This window comes from Mugil cephalus, chromosome 1, assembly GCF_022458985.1.
Source record: "Mugil cephalus isolate CIBA_MC_2020 chromosome 1, CIBA_Mcephalus_1.1, whole genome shotgun sequence".
NCBI lineage: Eukaryota > Metazoa > Chordata > Actinopteri > Mugiliformes > Mugilidae > Mugil > Mugil cephalus.
In genome coordinates this window covers 11,804,812-11,832,466 of record NC_061770.1, presented here as the reverse complement: position 1 = coordinate 11,832,466, position 27,655 = coordinate 11,804,812, and the positions used below count along the sequence as shown (strand labels likewise).

Genomic DNA, 27,655 nt, shown 5'->3' with positions numbered 1-27,655 from the left:
GAATGGTGAGTAGAAAAAAAAAACACGAGGGTTTCCGCTTGTCGTGAGTTCTCGCGAGATTACGTATCAGCAAGGTAAAGAAAATGGAGGCTGTGCTAGCTAGGTAGCTGAGCGAATCTAAACGTAAGTGCTCAATTGTAACGTATATCGAGACCATGTCCTCAGTGCCTACGTATGTGCGTGCAGAGTTTAATTCTAGGTGTCCGTGTCGTTCGAGACAATTGGCTTTGTCGTTCGTTGCATTAAATACCAGGTAGAGTATCTGCTAACGTTAGCATGTAGCTAAATGAGCTGCTGCGAACAATGTCGGTCGCCATCAGAAACAGGACCTCTCTCCCTCCCTACTTCGCGGTATAACTCAGTGTTGTAGAGCTGGGACGTTTCTGCGGTTTTACAGGCCACTAGGTTCTGGTAGGTACATATGCAAGGCCCAATGTTTCGGTTCTGTTTTGCTAACGAGTGTCGGTTAAATTTAGCCTGGGACATTGTGGACCGCCCTCATTCTGCTCCTGTTGTGGAGCGTTTGCATAAATAACCCATCTGCACCAGGCCAGTTTCTCTGTTTCAGCAACAGTGAAATCTTTAGGGCTCAACACAGCTGTTCAGCTTAGATAATTAACATTAACGTATTTTTCCGGGCATCCCCCGACAGTCTAATGTCATTAAATGTCCACATTGGTTGAGTGTTGAAATCCACAGTAACAGTCTACACATGTGGACAGCTAGACAGAGGGCTGCTATACTGCCCATTGTTATTGTCTGCAGTGTTAATATAACAATGACAATGTAAAGTGATTGGAGTCTTACTAAAATACTACATAATTTGTAGCTGTCACTGTCAGTACGAGTTTTACATTTATTATCATGCGTGTTGGTGCATTTTATCACCAATACACGACCCAATTTAGAACCACATCCTACAGAATAAGGCTAATGTTACTATACTTACTATACTACACTTATGTTGTCGTGTTATTGAACTGTGCCAGCAAAGGCTAGGCTATGTAACTGAAACACTGTCAACGCCAAAAAGCACATCCTCCAAAAATGATCACACCGAACCACCACCTTTCTGATGCTTTTCAACATAAACTGAATATAATAGCAGATATAAAGGTGTAACTAATGGACTGGCAAGTCAGTGAATTATCTGTTGCTCTGTGTTTAAGTTTAATTCAACTTGTCCATTAGTGAAATCTTCCTTTTACACTGTACACTAATATTATCTTCCAGGTTTGGACAGTTTCATTATCTATGGATCCCGTTATGGACTCAATGGAAAATAATAATAATGTCGCTGCTGAAGATCACAATTCAGGTACACCTGGTCTGTGAGTTACCTACATGAACTCTTGAAATTAAGTAATATTGAACTCATTTATTTATTCATTCGTTTTTGTGTGTGTGTTAATTCTGTATCTTTCTGTCTTTCCGCAGAGGAACAGCAAGGCGGGTCAGAAGAGGCGGAGTCCAGTGTTAGGCCGACTTTGTCACAGGTTAGAAAGTCCTGGGGGTTCAGACGGACCACCATAGCCAGAAGGGAATTCATGGAAGAAGTTGGAGAGCTGAGCCACAGCCCCCCGCTCGTTCGAAGGGGCAGAAGTCGTAGAGCCAACCAGAAATCGCAGACCACAGCTGAGACACGGCCCACGCAGAGAGCAGCTCGTACTGCTCGGAGTGTTTTAGACGACCTCCAGTGGTCTGCCCCGTCTTCGCCCGTCTCAGACAGCGGCAAGACAGCATCAGAGGCTTCTGCGGGAGGGAACCTTGATCCCAGCTTATGGCAGGATTTTGGGTCTGCGTTTCACACTGCCTTCTCACTGCTTGGGGGGGAGGACAGTCTGCCTATGACGATGTCAGATGCGCTGCCAACCACTGATGCCACCGAGGCTCCTAATCCACCAGTTGTGGAAGAAACTGAGGAACCTTATGACATAGATGACGTGGAGATTACACAGCCGGCTGCTGTTGACAGTGTGACAGAAGGGGATGGAAGTGATGTGATTTTGATCTCTAGTCAAGAGGAAGACAGTGATAACATGACACTCTTACAGATCAAGGAGCATCTTGCTTCTAGTGGCAGAGGGGCACGAGGGGGGAAAGGTGGAAGAGGAAAGGCCAGAGGAAGGGGGAGAGGCAGAGGAAGAAGTAGGGGAAAGAGTAAAGGTCGAGGCAGAGGAAGGGGGAGAGTAGAGGACCTTCAGTCAAGCCCTGCAGGAGATGAAGACGTAGAGGAAGTGGTGCTTGTTAATCCCTCTGAGCAGCAGCATGTACAAGAAGAAGAAAACGAGTTAAGCAGCCTTCCTGTAATAGAAAAATCACACGTTCACGTGGATGTTGCTTTGAGTCCTCCTCAGCAATCAAGCTCCGACTGTTTAATTCTGGACAGTGACTCCGACCATATTACTAATGAAGCCCCTTCTCAGTTTGATGACGCACCAGAGGAGGGAAAAGAACATGTTAAGATTATTGGAGACAATTCAAGCATATCAGACTCTGAGGGATATGACTCCAATGCTCTGCACTGTATCTGCAGACAGAAACACGATAAGAGGTACACACTCATTTCTGGTAACTAAGCCTCTTGGGCTGAGCTGCTCTTTCCAGGGTTTGCATACCTGAACCTTGTGTTAGTTTCACTTCCTTATTACTGCCGTTTGTTCACTTCTCACAGGTTCATGATCTGCTGTGACAGTTGCCAGGTGTGGTTCCATGGTGACTGTGTCGGTATCAGTGCGACACAGGGCCGTGACATAGAGAGGAAAGGCCAAGATTACATCTGCCCCCCTTGCACCACAAAGAAACAGAGCCAGATAGAGTCTGAGCTCCATCCACAGCCAGTTCCTGAGGTTGGCTTTCCTGAATGCTTAACACTAGGTTCTCCTTGTGAAGAAAGGGTGGGGCAAGAGGAGCAGCAAGCCCCCAAGGTTTGAACTTTATTTGGATTGTTACAGACGGCTCACTGCCCTTTGTCAGAGCCAGTTAGTTTCTTAAATAGTTACTTTTAAGTTTGTGTTTTTTCTCTCATTCCTTATTGACCATAAAGATGTTTCAATTTATCGTCACTGTAATATTTGCGCTTTTAGTCAGTGACTAATTTGCATTACAGAAACCTGTCCTCTGGGTTTAAGACGAGAATCTGTTTTCAGTATACTGTAGTGGAAGAGGAGGAGAAGGCGAATGAGGAGGAGGAGGTGAAGGATGAGCAGACTCCTGTGACAAAGCCAGAAACTAAACCCGAAGCAGAGATGGAGACGGGCTGCTCTCTTCCCCTGTGCATTGGGCCTGGCTGCTCCAAACAAGCGCTGCCAGATTCAGTTTACTGTGGCACTGACTGCATCCTTCAGCACGCTGCCGTCACAATGAAGACACTCTCTGGCCCTAAGGTGCCCAAACCAAGAGGACGCACACAGAGAAAAGCTGCCACAGGCACACCCACTGCAAAGGTAAGCAAATTAAACACAAAGAACGAGAAGACAGTTGTGGTGTGTAGGTAATACATGTTCTTATTGGGTCTTTACCATTATTTTTTTTAACCTGTACCCATAAATCTGTCCCAGGCTCAGAGGTCAGGCCGTATGTCTAAGAGGTTGGCAGGAAAGGTGGAGGAGGAAGGTGAAGAAGAGGAGAGGATTGAGGATGATGGAGAAAAGGAGGCGGCCGCATCTCCTGTAGCCTGCGGGCCCAGTCTCACTGAAGCGCAGACCACTTCCATACCATCATCTAAAATTTGCACAGCGTGTATGTACCATTCAATACTCAAACACATTCAAGCAGTTTGCACACCATGCACAAAGTGGCTCTTTTAGCATCGCCTCCCCCTTTGAGTCATTACGCTACATAACGCAGTCGAACACAAGCACACACACACTCTCTCATATACATGTTCTCTCTGGGATGACAAGTAGCAGTGGTCAACGGTGGGTAAGTATGTTCGCTTTTATAGTTCCTCTGTTGAATCTAAATGTCCAAAATACTTTGCTCAAACAATCATAAAAAGTCAGGATTTCAATATTAGCTAATCACACTCCTTTAAGCCAAACTCAAAACTGACGAAAGCATGAAAGTGAAACACATCACGTGTGTTTGCTGTGTAGTTCTGGTCAGGCAGGATGCTTCGCTGCGCTGGGTATACATACACGTTCTCACAGACAATCATAAATGGCAGTAAAAGAATAATGAACACAAGGTGGAAACAACGTTTTGGTCGGCAGTGATCTCTCATTCTGCAAACATACGTGCACAGTGACCTGGGCTGTTGGCCTTCGAAGAGCTACTAATTCTTGGAAGTGATGCAGTACGGTTTCGTTTTCTGTTTTTCTACCATGAAATGCACATGAATTAAAATGTGCTGCTCAGATTCAACATACAAGGTGCTCACGAAGTCACAACTTTTCCCTCTTTTTCTATCGTTTAGAAAACTGACATCTTTTACGTTTTCATTTCTTCATGCACTTATAATCAGTTACAGGACATACAGTCATTAATCAAAAAAAAAACCTTTATGCAAACTTAGGAAGGAAAGACCAAGGAAATACATTAATGTAACATATTTACAAAGAATTTAACAATACATTTATTATTTACCTTTGTATTAATTCAAGTATTATTTTTACTTAAACTCACTCTATAAATGACTTCTTAATTCATCTGTATTTCTTTTTTCTTTATTATTTATTATAGCAGATTTGATCTTACATATATATATATATATATATAAACACACTAACATTTAACCACTATGTTTTATACACAAATACATAAATATTTTTTAGTATTTGGAAAATTAAATGTTGGATCATCACAGGATCTGTTGCATGTAATCATTTTGTCATGGTTAGTCGTTCCTCAACTTAAAATCAAACACAGCACATCAAATATCGTTAGCCTAATAGCATAATTGCCTAAGTCATTTTTTGAATCGCTTTTACAACATCAATAAAACACACAATGTGCTTGCTAAACATTGTGTATTTTCTTTTTCTTGTTTTGAAAACATTTAAATATGACTTAGTCTAATTATGCTATTAGGCTAATGATATATTTGGTATTTACAGTTTAACAGGAAAAAATAGAGTTGTCTAAACAAGGATGGCAGTATACACTCGTGTTTTCCAGCTGTTTTTTTCTTTTTTTTAAAAATATTTTAAGTGTGAGTCTTCAACACATCAGACTATCAAACCCACAGGGCTCCTTGGTGCCACTGAACACACAGGCTATATGAAGCCTGCTTATTGGTGTCCCACGGTTTGTCAAGGTTGCTCCTTTTCAGAGGAAAACCCTGATGTTCGAGCATCACTCCACCAGGATGCATTTCTTGTTCCGACAGCTGTCCGACGACTCCAAAAGACAGCATCTTGATGATTTGTGTAGTTACTTTCCCGTTGTTGGGGAAGTAATTTGTGGTTATTTTTGTACATAGTTCATGCAATGCACGTCATCACATATTCGTACATTCGCCGCTTCTCTTCTCCGTATGTAATCTTCAAACAAATTTCCAGGGCTCTCCAAAAAAAATCAGTTTTTTACGTCGTTAATCCTGCAGCCTCATGCGGCAATGCAATCTCATGCATCGATACTTCACACACAAACACACACATTCCTGGGCCACTCGTTACACAGACACACTAGTATTAGGCCGGGCAGGATCCTGAATTAATAGGGTCTGGAGAGTTGACTTCTTGTTGCTGCAGAGATGCAGAGTGAACCTGGATGATTCATCAGTCCAGATGTTAGAATGAGGGTCCATCTGGACATTGAAGAAGAGATTAGTTGTCCTGTCTCCATGAAGAAGATTCAAGGATCAACTGGTCACAATCAGTAAAATACTCCATTCCTCTGAGCCTCTTGGACAAGACTTCACCCTGCTCCATGTTAAGAAAAAATACAAAGCAACAAACATGCCTACAAACATCTTTTTTTTTTCAGTGTGGTTATAGAGTTAAATAACCCTGTTGCATACAACGGTTCTAAATCCCCACATACTTCTGCTGACACACACTCGCATATGCCTCCACATTCACATATGTTCAGAGAAATACACAGCTCTGATTTCTAATCATCTCTGTTTCTACTGGAGACTGACCGGAGGTCAGCTTCATTTGTTTTTGTTTTTTTTTTGTCTCCGACCTTCATCACTTCTGTGGATCTTCGTCTCCTTATCCGCAGTTTAGTGAAATCAACTATATGGCCTGTGACAAGAAAACAGCAGGTCTGCATTTTATGATAACGTCCATTTTTACACACAGATGATCACGATGTAGATACAAAATTTGTTCGACAAATCAAGTGGCTCGGATCTCAGGATGGTATGATGCAGCCCACAGACGTCTGCGATTACACATGAGAAACTTATAAAACTGTTTAGCAAATCTATTAAAAGAACCCTAAAGTCAGGCTTTATTGTTAGGAGAAGAACTGTAAAGGAAACTATATATATATATAATGTTTATAGGATATTCGTCACAGATGAATCACATGCTTTGATTTTTAATTTTTGTCAAACACCAATGAAAAATCCCGCATCTCAAATATTTCTGCTCCTACTCCAATACACTTCATCTTAGATAATTCAAACCTCTCATTATTTTCCAAATTCACTAGAACTTTCCAACCAGAAAATACTTTGAATGAAACTGCACAGTTTCACCTCTTTCAAATTGAAGTATTAGCAGAATTTATGGATATAAAAGCTGGTGCATAAGAAGATGTATAATATATACAACAAAGCTGTTGGGTGAATCAACCTTACAAACATAGAGAATTTTGAAACACCAGGTTCATGTCTACATTTCTTAGAGTTTGAAAGAGTGAGCGGAACAGACAGTGGTTTAGAGGATCAAAATATCAAATGCGTGAAATAAAAATAAAACACATAAGTGAGTTTTCTTGAAACTATTTGCCTTAGGTGGGTGGTTATTGGTTGCAGGCACCTCTGCTAGACACCTCATGAAGCCAGTGATTCTCTGAATGTTCAGCCATGATGTGCTGGCACATTTTCAGAGAAAGTCCTGGGTGGGCTGCCGGCTCCATGCGCTGGTCACATCTCCAGCTGTTGCGCTGAAGGGCGTCACACAATTCGTTAATGGGGTTGAGGTTAGGAGATGATGCAGGCTGAGACAGCATCTTCACACCAGTTTCTCCTCGGGGCAGTTGTGACCACAGCAGCTGAGTGTGGCCAGGGGCTTCACATTTCCACCAAAATTTCATCTCTGCAACAAATGACATTATAGAACTCAGGAGAAGTGTGACCTTAAACCCCTGGATGTCTTAAGTAGGAGCGTCGAGAAGATCAGGGCTGTTGCTGCACATCAAATCACTTCCAGTAGTCTTTAGTTGTGTGCCTCACCATGCAAATTGTACTGAACATTAAGCCATGGAGAAGACTACCATACTAATTTACGATAAAATGTTTATTTTCCGTCAGTTCATCCATTCATTGACAAAATAGGAGGAGGAGGAGTGCAAGTGCATCCAGGCAGATGCATTCGGTATCTGGATAGAGATAAGAAAAGCTCTGAGGGATTTTGAAAGATGATTCATTGTTGGTGAATGGATAGCAGGAGTTTGTGTCACAAAACCTCCTCATCACTATTCAAACAGGAATCGCAATTTTTTTCTGTGGAAAGACGGCAGTCACTAGGGTCAGAAAGTTTAGTGAACAGCACATGGTTAATGACCAACTGTTAACTCAGTTAACTTGAGTATGTAAATTCAGAGTGTGAACAGGGCGCATGAGCAAGTACAATTTGTTAACAATTATTTAAGAGACAGAAAGTACAGCAGCGCTACAGTGAATAAACATCTCATTACAAAGATTACACATTGGAGATAGTAGAAAATTCATCAACACTGGTCTGAAATGATGTGGAAAAGAAGGGAGTTGGTTCGATGAGTCCTCTTTCACAATGTTCTCAACAATTGCCTGGCATACACCAAGAGAATGATACTGGCCTCCATGTGTGTACACTGCAGTGGACTGCTCTGGTGCTTTGGGGGACATTTTGCTGGCATGTTGTCGATCCAATGGTCCCCTTAGAGAAAAGAGTCACTGTAAATCAATCTAAACTTGGCCTAATAGGTAGTTTTTATCTTCAGAGGAAGGGTCTTTTCCAGGAAGGCATTGCCGTCTTCTATGAGGACACAGGGTCAGTGAGTATGAAAAGGTTATGTTATCATATACTATGGAGTTACAGATCTTTATCCGGTTCACCTGCAGTGGTGCGTTGGTGCTGCTAACACATCTAATGAGGGAGTATATTTTGCAGGACTACTCTTCCATCCCTCCCTTCAAGTTTCAGACACTTGTACAGTCAATATCAAGGACCGATGAAGTTGCTTTGCTGCACTTGAGACGATCGTCTGTATTTTCTTTTTTGATTTGCCACCTCTGTACAGATACATTTCTATCTCAGTCCACATTACTAGCATCTAATTTCCAGAAATTTACCGTCATTTCAGCACCTTACGCAAAACCCCAAATCACAAAGCTTCGTTCAATTGATCTAATCACCCAGTTCTCTCAGTTATCCCTTAATTCCCAAATTGTGTTTGAGATTAAGTTTTTTTTCATTATTGTGATGAAAGGAGAACAGATTGCACGTCAAATTAAGAGTCACATTTCAGTAAAGACATGAGTGGATGAGTCACATACCTACCTAATCTTTACATTTATTTAAACATACTGATCAGGACATAGACTGGTATAATTTTCTACCTTAATCATCCAATTTGAAATCATGATGGATTACAATACAATCTAATTGTCATAGAATATTTTATAAAAATGCACTGAAGCTGAAATCCTCACTCTTTAGTCTGAAAACGCATTAACGTACACTGCACAGTTTCCGTCATCAGGTTATTTTAAAAAAGAAGACTAACATAAATATGCAGGTGGAATATATTAAATAATAAGTATGTTTTGGTTGGGAATCATGCATACTACATATAAAGGTAACGGATGAAGTTTTACACACGGAGACTGGTGATTATGCTTTCAAATTTGTTGATTTCCATAAGGTCAGCACCTTCAACCAAAATGTCTATAGTTGAGTTTAACTAACATTTATGACATAAGTATTTCTTATTGCTTCCAAAGATTACCATTGAATTTCTTTTCAAACTGCAAACAAAATCCTGTTCCACAAATATTAGTAAAAGTCAAATTGTCTGCTTAGTAAAAGATCTTTTACTAAGTTTTAATTTTTGTTGGCAAATCCTGATTATATGAACCGAGGCCCATTTCTTCTCTCTTTTTTCTTTTTTTGTCCTCCTCTGACTTTAGTTTAAGTCTTTTTCAAAGTTGCAAAACACAAACATACAATGAAACAAAGGTTGCGCAGACACCTTTGTACAAACCCATACAATGTGCCCATTCCTACAGTGTGTTGGGTCTATTCTGACCTGCACTGATACTTCCTAAATATGTACAAGCCGGCTGCTGTAGGGTGACAGAAACCCAGGTACTGAGTGCTGGATAACAGGCTGAACTGGATATGTGACAGGCTGACAATAGAGTACACTGCATACACATGTACCTAGCATGTTGTGTACTTTTGTAATAATGTTTGTTTTTGTGAGGTTATTTGTGGTTCCTCCAGTTCTGTTGTGACATGCATGTCCACAGACTAAGAGAACGTGGTCCATGTTTTTTTTTATAGACTTTGACATAATGTGCTGTGGACCATTTACATTTGCACATGTACGAATCACACGAGGCAGCGACTTGAATTGTGTTTTCACTCGTAGTCACGAACAAAGTCCTCTGTCTTTATCCTATCTTTCCATTCTTAATGTCTTCTCTGGACACAGGAGACCTTGTACAAAATGCAATATTTAATTCCATTAGTGATATTTATCTTGACGTTTAAGATATTTGGTAAAGCCATTAGATGGGGTCTGAGAAAAGCTTTCACTTAGGGCTTTTTGACCAACAGTAAACCGGTTTGGTTTCTGTTTGCAAACATGTTTTGACAAAATATAGGTTTGTTAGACGTCTAAAATACAAGTTCCCAGCAAGAACCACTTGTCTATTGGATCCAAACGGGAATCACGACTATGCTGGTGTCACCAATGCCTGCTACCTACTGCCTGCTCATCTGAAGAAACGCAACTGCTCCTGCCATCAACAATGTCTGCTGGATTTCAGGAGAAGCTTGGAGGATCTACTTGGAAAAGCAAAGTGTACGCAGAACTTGCTGAAGTGTTGGTGAAGGCCAGGTTTAGCCACCTGCTGGACTGGAGCGCGTTACGGTCAAAGCGTTGCATTGGTTCGATATGGGGTTCTACACAGCTGCTCTGTCAATGAGAAACGAACCGATTATCAGTTGGTCACAAAGCCCTAACTGATTTCTTTCTTCTGATACCATTATCAAAGTTTCAACTCCCTGAAGACTTGCCACAGACTTGCTGGCAGAATGCTGGCTTTTAACATATACACATAACTAATCTACTAATCTACTCACATGGTACCAAAATAGTTTTTGGAGCAAAGTCCTGTCGAGTTTCACTGGAACAAAATGCATCAACACACAAATGTTTTCTCACCATACACTAATAGAAACTTGAGTACATTTACTTCGTAGTGAAGTTATACTTGATTTAAATGTTTCATACAGTGGATTGTGTTCCTTCCGTCAGTCCCAAGCTTGAGTGACATGTGATCACATGGTGTTGTGTAGCTAGCATGGCATCGGCACGTGACTTGATGCGTGTTTCTCAGCAGATACATCACATTATGATACAATAATGTATTTGCATTACTGTGGTTCAGTGCACGCATCTTAGAATTGAGAAGCGTTGGAGTGATGATTTAAGAAATACCTGAACAAAACACATTTAAAAAGAGAGGAGTTTCCAGTAATGTCAGACTTTAAAACCTGTTTTTTCAGTTTTCTTTTAGATCTTGATTTTAGCTCAGTGTTGCATCTTAAAATGTGTTATTGCTGTTTATCCATCACATGCATTTGTAATCTTTAAGAGTGTATTTCAGGACATCAGTGCCTGAAGTATTTAATTGTAAAACACAAGCACCCCCTACTGGTCAAACAAAAACTGTGCAACTGAGGAAATAATCCGCTGTTTCATTGTTAAGTCTTCAGTGACACAAGATAAAATCTATCTAAAATATGTAGAATATACTGGTTAACCTAAAATATTAATTATTACTCAAATGTTACCTCTGATCTCAAGGGATCAATAATAAATTACAGACAATTCAAATCTCCAAATGTTAATATATAAAAATACTAATACATCAGTTATGTGTGATATCTTAAGTGTTTGCTGTGTTTTCTAAAGTTGTGTGCGTGTGTAGAGTACATCAAATACAAAATATACTTGTGATTTATGGCCTTAAATACACAACACAATCTTCCAGACTGTTTCTTGAAGGTATTTAGTCTAATGTATAAGTGTACACTTGACATACACAAACCTACCTATTTATGCCACTGCCTGTCATCGTCTGTCATAAAATCCCATGAAAATCACATGCCATCTAATACAGACTATCGTGGGTCATGACTAAGCATGGCTTCCCCTTCCTAGAATAAATTGAAGCCTAAATGCACTCTTACATTGTCTTCCCCCGAGGTCTTCCTTTTACTAAATCCTGCAGGATTAAACAAATGAAAATGTGCTCAGTAGGAATTTGTTAATTTTAACACGATAAAAGTACAAGAAAGGACAGAGGCAGACTTCCAGTTTCCACCAGCTTTCAGTCATCATGATAAGCCACTCTTGATATTTACCACAGATATAATTCAGTTCAGGCAATATATTCACTCAGTGACCTTTGTGAAAACATAAAGATTATAAATAAGACTGAAAAGGGTTAACTTGGTGACAAGAAAACTTGCCTGAAAATATGTCAGATTTTTGTCTGCAGTGACAACTAACGTTTGAGTAAATAGAAATTGTTAAACAAAGCGTGGTAGTTTTGTAGTCTAAATCTTAAGACATACACATACACACAGCTGTGGCATTTTTTTTGGGGGGGGGTTATATATATATATATACATACATATATACATATATATTTCCGTCAATCAGCCATAATAATCATTGAATAACATTATCAAATGAATAACATTATTATTTGCATGGTACCTGTTAGTGTGTGCGATATTGGGCAGTTGATAAAAACCAGAAGTGGAATAAAGTGGAAGAATTTTTTTCAACTTTGACGAGGGGCCAAATTGCAGTGATTAAACAACCGGATCAGAGCATCTTCATAATTGCAGCTTTTGAGTGGTGTTCCTGCTCTGCAGTGATCAGTACCTCTCATCAAAAGTGGTGAACTTGTGAATGGACGACCAAGGTTCATTGACGCATGTGTAAAACGACGGCTGGCACGTGTTGTTTGATTCAACAGGCGAGGACACATAGTGCATCAAAGTTTGCTTTGTATGTGACTGTGTAGCTGCAGACCATCACAACTGCACAAAGGCACAATTGAAGAAGGTGGCCTGGGCTGATGTGTCATGTTTTCGCTTCTTTGGGCAACAAATGGCACGAGGATTCAAGGAACTGATGCTTATTCTTCAACAATGCTCAGATTGAGCCAGGAACCAAGTTTCCTAGAGGAGCATTACGTCATATTGAGATCTTCAGTGTTATTCACTTAACCATTTGGTGGTTTTAATGTGGCTGATGTGTACATACATGGTTATATATAACAGCTGAACATAGTAAAACGTCACTCCAACGTGAATAATTAATAGGACTGTACCATACACCGTTGATATGGAAGCAAAAAACACAAAATGTATCCAAATGTGTCGCAAACCAGAACAGCAGCTACACAATCACATATCTACAGCTCATAAAAACAGTGGCATAACGTCTGTCCCACGCAGCAACGTCTGCGGCCGACGCCAACGTTAAGTGCCAAATATTGCAGTTCCTCAAGTGGCCACTTGATCCTAGCGCCAAAAGCAAGTCAGTCCCAGTATTGCCGGCTCTACAACAGACGTAAACATGTTTATATACAATTCTATCAAGGTTTAAAGAATTATGCTTCTGCATAATTTAAGGCGTAGCACCGTGAGTGACAGGTGGGTGCTCACAGCTTAATAGCTGTCTGTCATCACCAGCCAGGAAACCGGTTGTCAGGTAGTGCTAAGATGGCGACGGCTGTTGCCACATAGGTTGAGTTTCGAAATGTCTCTTCAAGAAACCTATGGATCACGGAGGAATGTTCACCCATATTCACAGAAAACTATAAAACGAGATACAGAATGAAATCAACTTGATGCCTCCGGCAGGTCTCAACTTGGTTTGTTGTGTTTGTTTGTATGTCTCTGATACCAGCTTCATTCAATTTTCCGTTGACTGTCACGTCTGGTGGCCTGGGTCTGTAGGGGAAGAAATCTGCATCTACAACTTGAGATACGTCCAGTACCCTGCTTCAAGTTTGCGTTTAACTGCAGGTTGATTTGAGGCTGAATTACCCTTCAAATCATGAAAACCTGACAAATGTTGGACATATTTGTTCTAACTTGTTTACATACTATCAGAAACAGAAAATCAAACACATATATGTTTTATTTTTAGTTGACATGTAATCTAGAGAACATGTGAAACAGGTATTGGTAAGTATTTCTAAATTCAGATTTGAGTTTTTCTTTGTGCTTCATGCTCTGTGGTTAGCTGGGCCTAAGTGTATAGTGTGGATGGTGTTTTTTTCCAATCTCACTGCGAATACAAAACTAATTCCAACTCGAAATATGCAAACCCCAAAAACGTCTTAAATATTCAGTGAGGTTAGTAACAGAGAAAGACTTGGGTGATGAAAACTTTTTATGAGGAGATGTGTTACGATCCTGTCAGAGTCTGGTGGTGGTGGCAGAATTTCAGTCTTCTTAAACATCCTCAAGCTCGAAATGATGAATGTGAAATGGTGAGTTGCAATTCAATTATTGTGGGACAGTAGAAGTGACGGAAAAGGAGATTAAATAGTGTAAATATAGCTGCTGTGTTTGTCGAAATATTTAGAATAGATTCTGTAACTGTTTGTGTGCTGTAGTTCTATGGCAATGTGTATTTTGAACAATCAAACAAGGAGTGCATCTTACTTTGAAGTCATACTTGCTGTGACTATCTATGTGTGGTGGGTGCTGAAAGTGATGACTTACTCCTATGGACTTTATATACTATGGACAAACCCATAATTACGTGAACTCTTCGGATTCTGAACCTTGAAAATGGATCCCGAAGTGGGCGGAGCCCGCAGTAGCCGTGTTTCAGAATTTTGAACCTTAATAAAAAATAAATGAATGAGTTAGAAAAAAAAAATGACTTCCCCGTATGGTTGTCATGAATAGTGAAATAAACGATTGAGACCATAACCATTTTCTTGTACCAGGCTGTAAACATGTTTAATGCTGTAAAGTTGGACGTTTTAACATGGAGGTCTATGGGCATTTGCTCCCTTTTGGAGCCTCAAGCGGCCACTCGGTGAACAGCAATTTTTTGCAAGCATGGGCTTCATGGCTCAGACTTGGAGGTTGTCGCTTGTTTACACCTGATTGCTCCTAAAGCAAAAATAGATGGTTGCTACTGAACTCTAAGTCTGTTTATTTTTAAATCCATCACACTGCACTTAGTTAGTTCTTTTTTAACCTATTTACAGACGGTATTAACCCAGTTCCATGAATGTTCTTTGTATGTATCTGATGTGAGGTTCCATCTACGTAAAAAAAAAAAAAAAAAAATGGTTTGGACTGGGAACCTCTAATTCCAGATGTCACATTTGTCCGTTGCATCTCCCAAAGGTTCAGTAAAATTGCTGCATCTTATAAACTCACACCTCTGAGTTCATAGATTGCTTGACTGATTATATCATCTTGACACCTGAACTGCTGTCACCTGGTGCTTACTCATACTTATCACGGGTCAAATTCGTGATGTGATTTCATTAAATTAAGTGAAATCCCATCATCCACCTAGGATTGGTCCTCTTCACTATATCAATTTCCTCTGAGGCAGACCGTCATATAATGTTCATAAATCCTCAAACGTATGACAATTGATGGCTTTGGTAACCAGTACAGATAGCCCTGTGGGCTCACTGAGGTTGCTTAGTATTTTGCATCTGACGTTGATCAGTACAGACACGGTCATACTACATGTACTTACAGTACTGATGTGTTATCTCATGCTGCATATGAACACAAGGGACCATATCCATAAAACTGTGCACACAAAGTACATACTAGACTATGCTGGGTGTACGCCTGCTCCTGTTCTCAATATTTGTCATAGTACATGGGTGAACATCTATTCCACTCCCTAATAACCACCTTTACATGTTTGTTTACATATTGACACTCGTGTACATCTTGTCAGACCTGTCAATACAAGAAAGGCTAGCTGTCATTGAAAGCAAGGTCCTGCACTATTCATGATATGTCATATGTTTCTGTAATCCATCGCTCTTCATCATTACTAAAGATTAGGATGAATTGAAAACATAAATGACAACGAAATAATGACTCATGTTATTTTAAATTTACCTTTACAGCCTAAACACAGCCTTGACATTTACGTATTACTGTGTTGATTCAAAAAATATTAATCTCTTGTGTAGAAAAGTAGAAAAGACTGCAGAAAAGCATGGCTACAGCTGGGCTGAAGTGCACACGCATTTCCCATTACATTTTTATAAATACTTCCATGTGGGAAATGTCAATCTCACGGGTGTTTAATAAAAGTCCTCAAAAAAACTCAGCATGACAGTGAAGTCGAGATACATGGCCACAAATATATATATGAAAATATTTCTTTGTTTTCTTCATGCTAAATACCTTATCTTTTTGTTGTGTATTTCTGATAACCTGTTGATTTATCGTTATTGCCATTTTACTTGAGATTTTTAAAAAAAATTCATATTAACTCTGTTCACAGTGGTACGATTTGTTTAGCAAGGTAAATAGTATAAATTTATATTCAAAGATATACATGTTTTAATGTGGAAATTTCTTTTCTACACAAGTTCCATCCAATCCAAAAAACATCCTTTATCACCATCTTCCTTGTCTATAATTAAGTATACAAAACCTCTAATGGCAGTTAAAGGTCTGTACTGGGTGTAATGATGTGTGACAGGAAACCTTTTTACTGCTTAGCAAACTATTTTGGCTTATTAGAAGTTTGTGCACTTTGCATCACTCCAGATGTGGACTGTAATGTTTTATAACAGATATTTACTGACTTAACAAGTGTTTGTCTGTCCTTGCACATCAGTGATAAGCATTGTTACCCATAACTAATTTATAGAGAGTTTTGTTTTAATAAATTTAGAGATTCCTATTAAAGGAGCAGTTTTATTAATAAAAATAACAATCTCAAATGCTACAGTTGTACCACAAATGGGGTATGTATGCCAATATTGATGTGAAGTCATCAATAAAAAAAAAAAAAATGAATTCACTACAAAACATGCCAACTTTTGAGTTATAATTAAGCAGAAAACACCACAGAAATGAATTTGAGTCATCAAATCAGTGTTTATTTACTAGAAAAATTAATAATTTAAGCAGTTTGTCAAGAACAGAGATGAGCTGTACTAATGTCCATATTGGTTCTTGGTAAACAAATATGTCTTCTAATAAACATTGCCTGTTAAAATTACATGACATTTAGTATTTTTTTTTAAACATTGAAATACAATAAATGAGTTCTACCAAGTTTACTAAATAAGAGAAGAGTGATGGTCTCTGAATTATTCGGTACGGAATAGAAAGGCACCACCAGTATTGTGTATTAGATTTGATCAGTAAGGCACTTTTGATTTATTTCTTTGGATGCAGCTAATGTGCACATGCGGCGTTTCATGTAACAGTTAACAGATAGTCCTCTTCCATCACATTAACAAACATGCATTGCTGTTCTTTTTTCCTAACAGTTAATAAGGACGGTATAACTCTAGAGGCTGAAAGTGAGGTTGCATCACCTTCAAACCAATGTCAAGAAGGCCCATCAACAGATTCATCTGTCCTTCCCCTGCCTGCAGCTGAGGCAGCTCCACCACAACGCTGCGCTCAAGAAAAAGTTAAGGAGCCAGTAAATGGGGGTGTCTCAAAGCAGAAATCTGCACAATCAGATCTCCCAATACCACCCACCACAGCAAAATCTAGTGTGTCTACAGACACATTTCCAACCGCCTCATCTCTCAGACATCATGAGACTGGGGCCCTTATGGTCACTAAGACCAGCTACGTCATACCAAAGAAGCAGTCTGGATCTCAGTCTCCATCCAGCCACGTGTCAGCCTCGGCATCATGCCAGAAGCCTCTTTCAGCCCCCACGCTGCTGAATGAAACCCGAAATCTTCCTGTGTCACCTGCACCCAGTGCGCCCTCTTCCAGGCCTTCTCAGCCCAATAACCAGGTCAGACAGAGCATCCAGCGCTCCCTCACCGGCATCCTGTTCAAAAGGTGAGGACTTCTTCTTGGGCATGTATAAAAGATTCATTTTGCAAGCAAAGTTTCAAGGGTACACTTTTTCTACAAGCAAAATTGTGAGTGACATCTATTAAAGAGAATAGAAATATCACAGTATAATTAAATACTCCATATACTCCATTTCAGTTTCATGAAGTTCACATTTTGGAAGAAGCATGGCTTACACATTATAAATCTTTGACCCTTCAACTTCAAACATTTTTTACACTTAAAAATAATAAAATGTTAAATATGGCGATGTCGGAAAGAGCATTGGTGTGCAACAGATTTGTTGACTTACTCCTTTTCCTTTTTAAGGGTGTGTGATTGTGAGGATTTGGAGATGACAGAGAGCGAGGCTGCAAAGCTTGTTGCAAGTATTGAGATGGAAATGTTCGACATTTTCCGCAATACAGACAGCAAATACATGAACAAGTACAGAACTATAATGTTCAACCTCAAAGACCCAAGAAACAAGGTTTGTTGAAAGCTGATACAACACATTCCAGTTTTAGGATCTTTGTTCTTAGCAAATATTTAAGTGTAATCTTCCAGACGAGGTTTTGCGTGAGGTTTTGTTTTTTTTTTATTAAGCAAATTAAAATCCCAGTCCTGTTTATTTCCTCTTCTAGGGTTTGTTGTATCGAGTTGTACATGGAGAAATCGGTCCCTTCAGGCTGGTGAGAATGAGTCAGAAGGATATGCAGGCTACTAAAGCCCCTGAGCCAAGCGTGAAAGAAACAACAGAGGTAAATGGTTGTAGGTTTAAAATACAGCAAGGAGACAAAATCTGAATTTATGTTTCTACATGTTGAGAGTCAAGCAGCAGTTTTGTCAGTACTGATTATCTTTGATTGCTTCGTTGTATCTAGGTTAAGGATACAGCTGCGAAAGTGACAAGTTTGCAGAAGCCTGAAGCAGTGAAAGTTGACTTGCCCAGTTTAAATCCTGCTAGAATCGATAGAAAACCTGAAAGCACGGTGGGTCATCACCATCTCATTCGCAGATTTTCATAGTCATTAAACTCCTCTGCTCCTTAAAGATATCTTTTATGAAACTTAGATGTTGTGATTTCTATAATAAATATTGTTGTTTGTGGTGGTACATGTTGTTTCCCAGGAACGGAAGCTTCCTGCTCCTGCTCCCAAGACCAAGTCAAGTCAACCAAGCCAAGGCAGTGCCGTGCCAGACATTCTGTCCTGCATGCTTAAAGACACAACATCAGAGCATAAAACTCACCTCTTTGACCTGAAATGCAAGATATGCACAGGTGAATTTAAAACTTTTGCCCAGTAGATACGTTTTTTGTCCATTTATTGTCCAATGATCAGCTGTTGTTGTGTTTAGTTGTTCAAAGTAGTTTTAATATTCCTTTCTAAAGGCCAAATGCTTGCTGTGGAAGAGGAGGAACCTGCAAAGAAAAAAAACAAGGTAGTAGCTGTATCGAGGGAGAAGCGTGAACCACCTTGGAAAAGGTCTGCAGGAGATGACTCCCCTCTGCGGGCACCACCTGACTCCCCTGACATGGATTCTCCAACATCTTCCATGGATACTTCATCCTGCCTTTTTATTGACTCACCTGCATTGACTATAGTAGAATCACCTGCTTCCCCTATAAAGGATTCTCCCGCATCTCCTACTTCAGAGTCTCCTGCTTCCCCCATTATGGAGTCTCCTGCATCTCCAACTCCAGACACCTCTAAAGCTACTGCACGAAAGAGAGCATATACACCAGTTGTAATTCCTGCTGTTTCAACGGTAACAATCACAAGGCGTGATCCTCGCACTGCAGCCAGCAGGTGCACAGCTTCATCGAGTAGCACCTCTGGTTACACGAACCCGACCCATAAACAAGCAGCTCCTTACGCCCCTGTTAAAGAGACTGCAGCCTCGCACTCCCAAAAACCACCACCAAAAACATTACCCAAATCTATCTTAATGAAGCCATCTTCCACCTCAGATCCCAGACTTTATGGCACATCCTCAAGGTATTTAAACAATTGTGGAATTGTATAAAAGTGAATGATTTATTTTTCTATTTTGTTTGTGTGTGGTTATGAGTGGTATTATGTTGATTTGTGTTTCAGGGCCATGATTTCTGAATCCTCAGCTGATGGCGAGACTGCTCAGTTCCTGGCTAAACAGGACATACTGTGGAAAGGCTTTGTGAACATGCTCACTGTAGCCAAGTTTGTTACTAAGGGATATCTGGTTTCAGGATCTGCTGAAAATCTTAAAGCGGTATAGTAATGCAAAACGAATAACTTTGGTTCATTGGGCTGCAACAAAAAATTCTGTTGTTGTCTTACCAGAAATGAATTAAAATATTTATTGTTGATTTTTCTGTGTTGTGTAGGATCTACCTGATACCATACAAATCGGAGGCCGAATAATGCCTCAGACAGTGTGGGACTATGTTGCAAAACTAAAGACCTCTGTTACAAAGGCAAGCAGAATATATCATATTTCTTTTGTCCATATTTCTGCAACTTGCGAAATTTATGAAATCTATTGATCTATCTTTTTCATTTGTGTCTTTTATTCTGCTTATTAGGAGTTGTGTGTGATCCGGTTTCACCCTGCGACAGAGGAAGAAGAGGTGGCCTATGTCTCCCTGTTTTCCTATTTCAGCAGCAGAGGTCGTTTTGGTGTGGTTGCCAATAACAGCCATTCGATCAAGGATGTATACCTTGTTCCACTCAGTGCAAAGGAATCAATCCCCTCAATACTACAACCTCTTGTAGGACCAGGTGGGAAAATGCTTTGACTAATGCGTCATATGTTTTTAGCAGCAACAACTTACATGTAGGCGGCAGTATCGTCCTTAAAATATTATTGTTCACCTTTAATATTAATGTGATTAAATGTATAATTATATGCTTATGTCATGAATAATTATAGAAAATTTCTCAACTCTCAAATTTTCTTCAACTCTCAGGGCTTGAAAAAAATCGTCCAAATGTTCTTCTGGGTCTAGCAGTTGTCCAGAAGATAAAACGTTCAGAAATCTTGCCTCAGGAATTTGAAGAGAAGAGACCTAAAGTTCATATGTCCAAAGACCCTATGTGGATCCCAAAACCACCCGTCCTCTATGGTTCAGACAAATTGGAGATATTCCAACCCTATGATCCAGAAACTCCTGCTAGTACCACCCCTCCTGGTTCACCATCTTGCCCTGGGTCACCAATAGACTCTTCCACGTCTGGCTCAGTTACCATAACATCTCATTTGACTTGCATTCAACCTCCTGTTTCAGCCCTTGCTGTGACTCAGTCCACCTCTAATAGCATCTCAGAAAACAATTCTTCAACAGCATCCAGTAGCAAGACACCCCTACAGACAATTTTGAAGAGTTTGTTTGGCGGTAAACAGTCTGACTCTGTGGTTACCTCTGATGGAAGTTCTAACAAAACAGAAAGTGCTAAGAAAACCCCAGTGTTTTCTCAAGTTTCTGGATCAATGATGGATCCAATTGTTCAACAGTATGGGCAGAAATCCAAAGTCAAGGAGCTCCAGGAAGAGGAAAATTACTTAGATCGACCATATGACCCAGAGGAGGAGTATAATCCAGAAATGGGTTACAAAACGGTTGCTCCACAAGCAAAAGAAGAAAGAAATCAAGATGTTAAGGCAGGTGACAGTGCACTGTCTGGCTCTGTTGAAGATGATGTGGCCTATGATCCAGAGGATGATTCTATCTTTGAAGATATTCAAAGTAATATTGCTGTTTCAAAGTCTTCTGTTCCGACTCAAAGGTTAGGTCCTGCTTCATGCCCAACAACAGCGTCCACTTCTACTTCAGTACAAATTTCCACTCCAGCGGCAGTAATGACAAACCTGCCTACTGGCACTGTTGTTGTCTCAGCTGCAACACTGAGTGAGCAACAGCGAATGCTCGAGGAGCTAAATAAGCAAATTGAAGAGCAAAAACGACAGCTGAAAGAGCAAGAGGAAGCCTTACGTCAGCAAAGAGAAGCTGTGGGCATGTTCATGGCTCACTTTTCTGTTTCAGACTCCTTGATGTCTCCACCACAAAAATCTTCCTCACAACAACCATCTTTGCAGAGTGGCATATTGAAGGCAGAGTCCAAGCATTCAGAGTCAGCAGGCAAGTCCAGCAACCATACAGAAAATGTGGATAATACTAATTTGAACACACAACCAGTTAAGCTAAAAGACACAAGTACTATCCAAAATGACACAAATACTCTTCCAGAGCAAGATGAAACACAGGAAAATATTGATAAAAGTGACAAATATTCTTCTGCTGGAGAGATAGAAGATTCTGATGTGGCTTATGATCCTGAGGATGAATCACTTTTTAATGAAATTCAAGGGGAAGTATTTGAAGGAGGAAGCATAAAGACTGGTGATTCTTTGTTTAGATTTGGCCGTAGAGCCAGTCACAAGGGTACATCACCAAATTCACACCGCAGCAGAAAGCGAAGGTCATCTCCAAAGAGACGGAGTCATCGCGATAGGGGCCACAATAGAAGTCCTTCAAGAAGGTCACAACACCGTTCCCCTTCACATTCCCAGAGACATCGAGACAAGGATAGACACAGAAGAAGTGAAAGGGACAGATCAAGACACAGAGTTCGAGACCCATCTGACCGGCAGGGCCGCCATCGCAAAGATCATACCTCACGCCGACATTCTCATGGACGTAGAAGATCCCCATCATCTCCTAGAAAAAAGGATGGTGCATCTCTGTCACCAAAACCACTCAAAGGACCCTTCCCAGAAGTCATTGGGGAATCAAAACATGCTCTGCACTCTACCACATCATCTTCTACAGTTACAATTAAAAAGGATCCAGATGGACAAGAGGCAGAATGTGATCTTGTTGAGAGCCCTGATAAAGAGCTTTCTCTGTGTTCACATGAACTTCATACTGTGAAGCTGGAGATTTCAGAACCATCTACATTTCAGGACCTTCAAAAGAGTTCAGTCAGTAACCTTGATAACATAGTTAACCATTCCTCTGCGCTAGTGGATGAAAATTCTCAGCAGAAAACTCTGTTTCAAGACAAAATTGAAAGCACAGTTCCTCTAAGAGAAATTGATCCACCCATTCGAGATTCTCCTCAAAGCCCTGATCCAGAGCCACAGTCTGTAAAACCTGTCAAAAATGATATAAGTGACTCAGATATGATGGAGAAAATTGGAGATGCTGAAAGTCATTGCCCTACCATTGGTGATCAAACAACAGTGTCTAGTAAATTGTGTTATACTGTTAGAGATCCACTGTCAAATGTTAGAGGTGTGGGATTAAGTAGTGAAAATATAGTGATTCCCAATATTTCCAGTCCTATACCACACATACAAGACAGAGTTTTAGATGGTCAAGGGAAACATATGAGGGAACAAGGGACGTTTATGCAGTGTTCTGAGCCAAATGTTAGACACTCAGTTATTCAGAATTGCAATACTGATATAGGTGGTTCATGGCCAGTGATGAGAGGTTCTGAAATGAGGAGTTCTGTCCAAGATGAAGAAAGTTCCTGTGTCCAAAGAATCAGTGCAGAAGCAAAAGAGCCCAGCCCTGATATGAGACAAAAGCTTGAACAAGCTGTCCCGTGTGTAGACAAGGATAGGGGAGGTCCACTTATGAAAGGTCCTCTGTCAGTTATGTTACATAATTCACAAATGGAAGGCCCAGTTAGCAGGACAGGTGTGATGAAAATGGGGACAGAGCAGTCATTTAAGAGTCCACAATTAGAATGTAGGGCTTTGGATATTATTGAAGATGGTAGAGGCAAAAATGATGAAAGAGACTACAGTCCATCAAGAGTTCAGAGACAATCAAGGCCCGATGGCATCCCAGTCGTAGAAGAAAGCGGACCCCAGAAAAGGGGTTTTCAGCCACATGGAAAAGATGGAGGCATCAGCAAGATGGGTGGTGGTCAAGATAGACATTTTGATTTAAATACATCTGCAAGTTCGGGAGAGAGACTTCTAAGAGCAGATAGACTATCCCCAGCAGTTGAAAGACTGGGCCCACCAAGAGGGCAAGAGATACACTTGAGAGGAGCAGAGTCAATCTTAGATTGTAAAAGTCATACGTCTAACATGCCTTACACTGAACAAGAAATCCCACGATCAGATGTAAGGGCTGAAAGAAGTATGCGTGGTCTTGAATTCAGAGATTCAGAAACTATGCATGACATAAAAAAAACAGATATGAGAGGAAGAGACCATTTCCGTTCTTGTGGAGACATTGGAAACCTAGACCCAAATTTGAGAGATGCTGATACACAGGGTATGAATAGACAGAGTACATGGCTAGAGAGGACAAATGAACAAATAGGTCAAGAAGACAGAGAAATTTCAAACAACACAAATCCAGGTTGGAGATGTCCAGGACCAAGAGTTACTGATCCTAATGTGACATCTCAGTTGAGTCAGAATAAAAATCAGGGTCCACACATGAGAGATCCAGATTGGAATGCCCCTGGAACAGATGTAAGAAACAATTGGAGAGGGTCAGATAGGAGAGGATCAGGTCCAGTGAGAGGAGAGTCATTTATACAAGACGACTGGAGACTTCAACAATCAGACAGGAGAGGGCCCAACTTTGAGATCCAGGGTCACAACAGAAGACCTGCTGGAAGCTTAGAATTTAGACAGCCAGAGTCTGAAATAAGAGGTCCCAATTTGGATGCCCCAAGGCATGATAATAGGGGACCAAGTGGTCCAGATATCAGAGGGAAAGGACCTGACAGGAGAGGACCAGAAGGTCCAGATATCATGGGACCTGAAAGGAGAGAGCCAATTATGGGCAATCAGGGATCTGGCCTGAGAGGACCAGGGGATCAAGAGTTTGTCAGCCCAGGACTTGGAAGAAAAGGTTTAGCTGCTCAGAGTCCTGACCCTGGTAGAAGAGGACCTATAGGTCCTCATTTCAGAGTATCAGGACCTGAAAGGAGATATTCGGGTATGGAGGGTCAAGGACCCGATAAGAGAGGACCTCCAGGTCACGATAATAGGGGGCCGTGGCCAGAAAGGGGAGGACCAGATATGATTGGTCCAGGGCCTGATACCAGGGGATCAGGAGGACCGGGACCTGAAAGGAGAGTTCCAGGTATGGAAGGCTCTGGCATTGACAGGAGAGGACTTGAAGGTCCAGATTTTAGAGGACATTGGCCTGAAAGCAGATGCTTATCTGTGGAAGGTCCTCAATTTGAAAGAAGACCTAGAGGAAAAGAAACCAGAAGAGCAGAGTGTGAGGGAAAATTTTCTGTTGAACATCCTGGGCATGAGAATAGAGGACCTGGAGATTTTAGGGCACCCCGGACTGAAAGCAGAGGCTTATTCATGGACTGCCCCGGGTCTGAAAGGATAGGATTTGGAGGTCCAGATTTCAGGGAGCCAGGACCTGATAGCAGAGGTTCTGCAGTGGGTAGTGTGAGGCTAGACAGAAGAGTGTCAGGAGGTCCAGATTTTATTAGGCAAGAAAATGAAATGCGGGGAACGTCTATGGACAGCCAAAACCAAAAGCCTGACATGAGAGGACCAAGAGGTCCCGATTTCTGTGGTCCAGGGTCAAATAGGAGAAGTCTGTCCATGGATGGACCAGGAAGTCAAGGTTCTGGTGGACACGATTCTGACAGAAGAGGGCCATATATGGGTGGTGCTGAGCTGGATTACGTAAGACTTGGGTCTGAAAGAACTGGTCCAGATATGGAAGGCCCAGGGCCTCACAGTAGAGGGCATGGAGGTCCACACTGGGATTGTGGGACAGAAAGTGGACATCCAAATATGGCAGGTATGGGTCCAGGTAGGAGAGGTCCTGACTTGATTGAGCCATGGATGGAAAGACCAGGTTCTGGCATGGACATTCCAATGCTCAGCAGAAAAGGTCCTGTAGGTTCAAAAATGGTGAGACCAGGGCCACAGCATGCTGGTCCACCTATTATGGGCCAAGAGGCTGACTGTAGATTTACAGAAGGTCCGGCTTTCACGGAATCTAGGCCAGACAGAGGACCTCCAGCTATAGCAAGCCCACATTCTGATAGGAGAGGTCCACAATTCGGAGGAATGGGAGCAGACAGACCTGTTCCGGGGGTTCAGTGGCCCATTAGGAAGGGTCCAGATTGTAGAGGATCTGGTTGTGAAAGTAGAGGTCCAGACCCTGAAGGTCCAGGCCCAGATAGAAAAGAACAAGGAGGCTCAATCTTTAGGGGAGGACCTGGGTCTGTAAGTAGAGGTCCAGATTTGGAGGGCCTAGGACCTGATAGAAGAAGACCAGGTGTTCCAGACTTTAGAGGGACAGGTATTAAACACCAAGGTCCCAATATAGAAGGTCCGCATTATGATAGAAGAGATGACTGGAGAGGGTCGGAATCTATTCAAGAAATTCCAAATCTAGAGGTCCCAGGATCTGTTGGAACGCGCCAAAACTTTAAGGGTTCAAGGTCTACAAGGAGAGATCCTAGAGGGCCAGACTTCCGGGGGTTTGCACCCGAGACCAGAGGCATGGACACTGATGACAAATGGTCAGATAGAAAAGGTCCTATTATGGAGTCCTTAGAAATTGAAAGAGGATGTCCCGGAGATGATTGGGAAAGCTATAGAGGTAATTCCGGTCCTATTCAAGAAGGTCCAGGTAAGCTGGGCCAAGAACATAATAGGCAAGGTCCTCATAATAACTGGAGAGGCCCTGAAAATAGGGAGACAAAACCCATACAGGAAAGAAGAAATAGGCCATTTCCTACAAGTGGTCCTGGAGATGATTGGAATGGTCCAGGTTGCAGAGGTCCTGGGCCAATTCAGGGTGATCCAGATATGGTGTTTCCAGCACCCATGAAGAGAGGAGATGGGGGTCCCTTTTGCAGGGGGGAAAGAGGTCCAAACAAAAGAGGACAAGGCTATGGTAGAGGTCAAGGTAGAAAATTAGGGCCAGATATGCAAGGGAATGACGAGAGGCAGCCAGACTTCAAGGGGAGTATGAGAGGCCCAAACATGGAAGGACCTGGGGTCCACAGAAGTGACCCAGACTTGATGTATTCACATCCAAACAGGAGGGAATATGAGATGGAAGGCCTTGATAGGAGAGGCCCAGGAGGTCCAGACTTAGGACCACCAGGACTTGGAAACAGAAATTCAAATATTGGAGGTCCAGGATGTGATGGAAGAGTTTCAGATTATGGAGATCTAGGACCCGAAATGAGAGTAGATATGGGACTTCCTGGGCAGGGGTTTGAGCATGAGTTTAGAAAAGAAAGACGAGGTTCAAAAATAAGACGACTAGATCCCAATAAATCAGATGTATATAGTGATCCATATTTGACACCAGCCGATAGGTCCCGTGGCCCAGATGCACACAATGGTGGAAAACCATTCCCTGATTTTGACAACCCACAAAATCAGAAAACTGCAAAACCCCAAAGACACAGAGGTGCCTTACTTCCCACTCCAACAGAAGGTCTCATACGTTTCCCAAATCAACAATTTGGCCATCCAACAGACACGGGCCAAAGTAGAGGTAGACCATGGAATCGTCAAAGTGGTTCCTTCAGAGGCCGGGGCCGAGGCCCTGTAGGTCCTGCTCGTAGAATGCGCTCACCTGGAGGGGGAGGAGAAGAAGCCAATGAACATGGCAGTGAAAATGATAAATAGGAGATGACAATGCATCTGTAGATAATAAAACCACCCAGAGTGGTGAAAATTAAAACAACACTGATCTGAACACAGGCAAGACATCCTAATATACAGACCATTCGGAACAGAAATTATGATGAACAAAACTCTCAAAAAGGCTCAGCTTTATCACGCTGGCTAGATACCCTGAACCATAACACCCATTGAATGTATTGTTTCCTCTAGAGCGCTTGTTAAAAGCCATTCAAAAAGATTTGACATTGTAATGCTACATGAAAGACATAGAGGCATTGGCCCTTTTGTCCTAGTTTGATTTGTTGTCTTCTAAGTAGAGGTGTTTATATTTGTTTTGTTTTTCTGATTATGACATAAGGACTTAAATGTAACTGATCAGTTGTAAATTGACCACCATGTGTATTTCTAGTTGGAAAAAGTCATGTTTTGTACAGAAAATGTATAGTTTTTGTTTATTTTTTAACATTGCCATAGTGTCAGTAAAGTAGGCTTTGTTTAGTTTCTTTTCCTTTGCTGATTAAAAAATGTCTATTCATTGTTCTTTTATTGTACAAGAAGTCAATAAAGTGACATATCTTTTTAAATTCCTA

The 27,655-nt window shown here is 41.1% G+C and overlaps 1 protein-coding gene across 5 annotated transcripts; it reads left to right on the top strand.

The window, feature by feature from the left end:
• Nucleotides 1-63: 63 nt before the first annotated feature.
• Nucleotides 64-27,655, top strand: LOC125010755 (death-inducer obliterator 1-like). 5 transcript variants are annotated; one of them, XM_047589564.1, is made up of 16 exons: nucleotides 64-123; nucleotides 1,234-1,318; nucleotides 1,438-2,554; nucleotides 2,675-2,927; nucleotides 3,150-3,446; nucleotides 3,561-3,741; nucleotides 16,910-17,441; nucleotides 17,766-17,925; nucleotides 18,080-18,196; nucleotides 18,320-18,427; nucleotides 18,567-18,717; nucleotides 18,829-19,435; nucleotides 19,535-19,688; nucleotides 19,804-19,893; nucleotides 20,002-20,197; nucleotides 20,386-27,655. In XM_047589564.1, exons 2-16 carry the CDS (start codon nucleotides 1,255-1,257, stop codon nucleotides 27,066-27,068), a joined length of 10,710 nt encoding a protein of 3,569 aa, XP_047445520.1. In that variant the 5' UTR covers nucleotides 64-123; nucleotides 1,234-1,254; the 3' UTR covers nucleotides 27,069-27,655. The 5 variants fall into 5 exon arrangements, with proteins under 5 accessions (XP_047445520.1, XP_047445529.1, XP_047445546.1 ...); XM_047589573.1 differs by having other exon boundaries at nucleotides 70-123; nucleotides 1,234-1,331; XM_047589556.1 differs by lacking the exon at nucleotides 64-123 and adding an exon at nucleotides 149-411.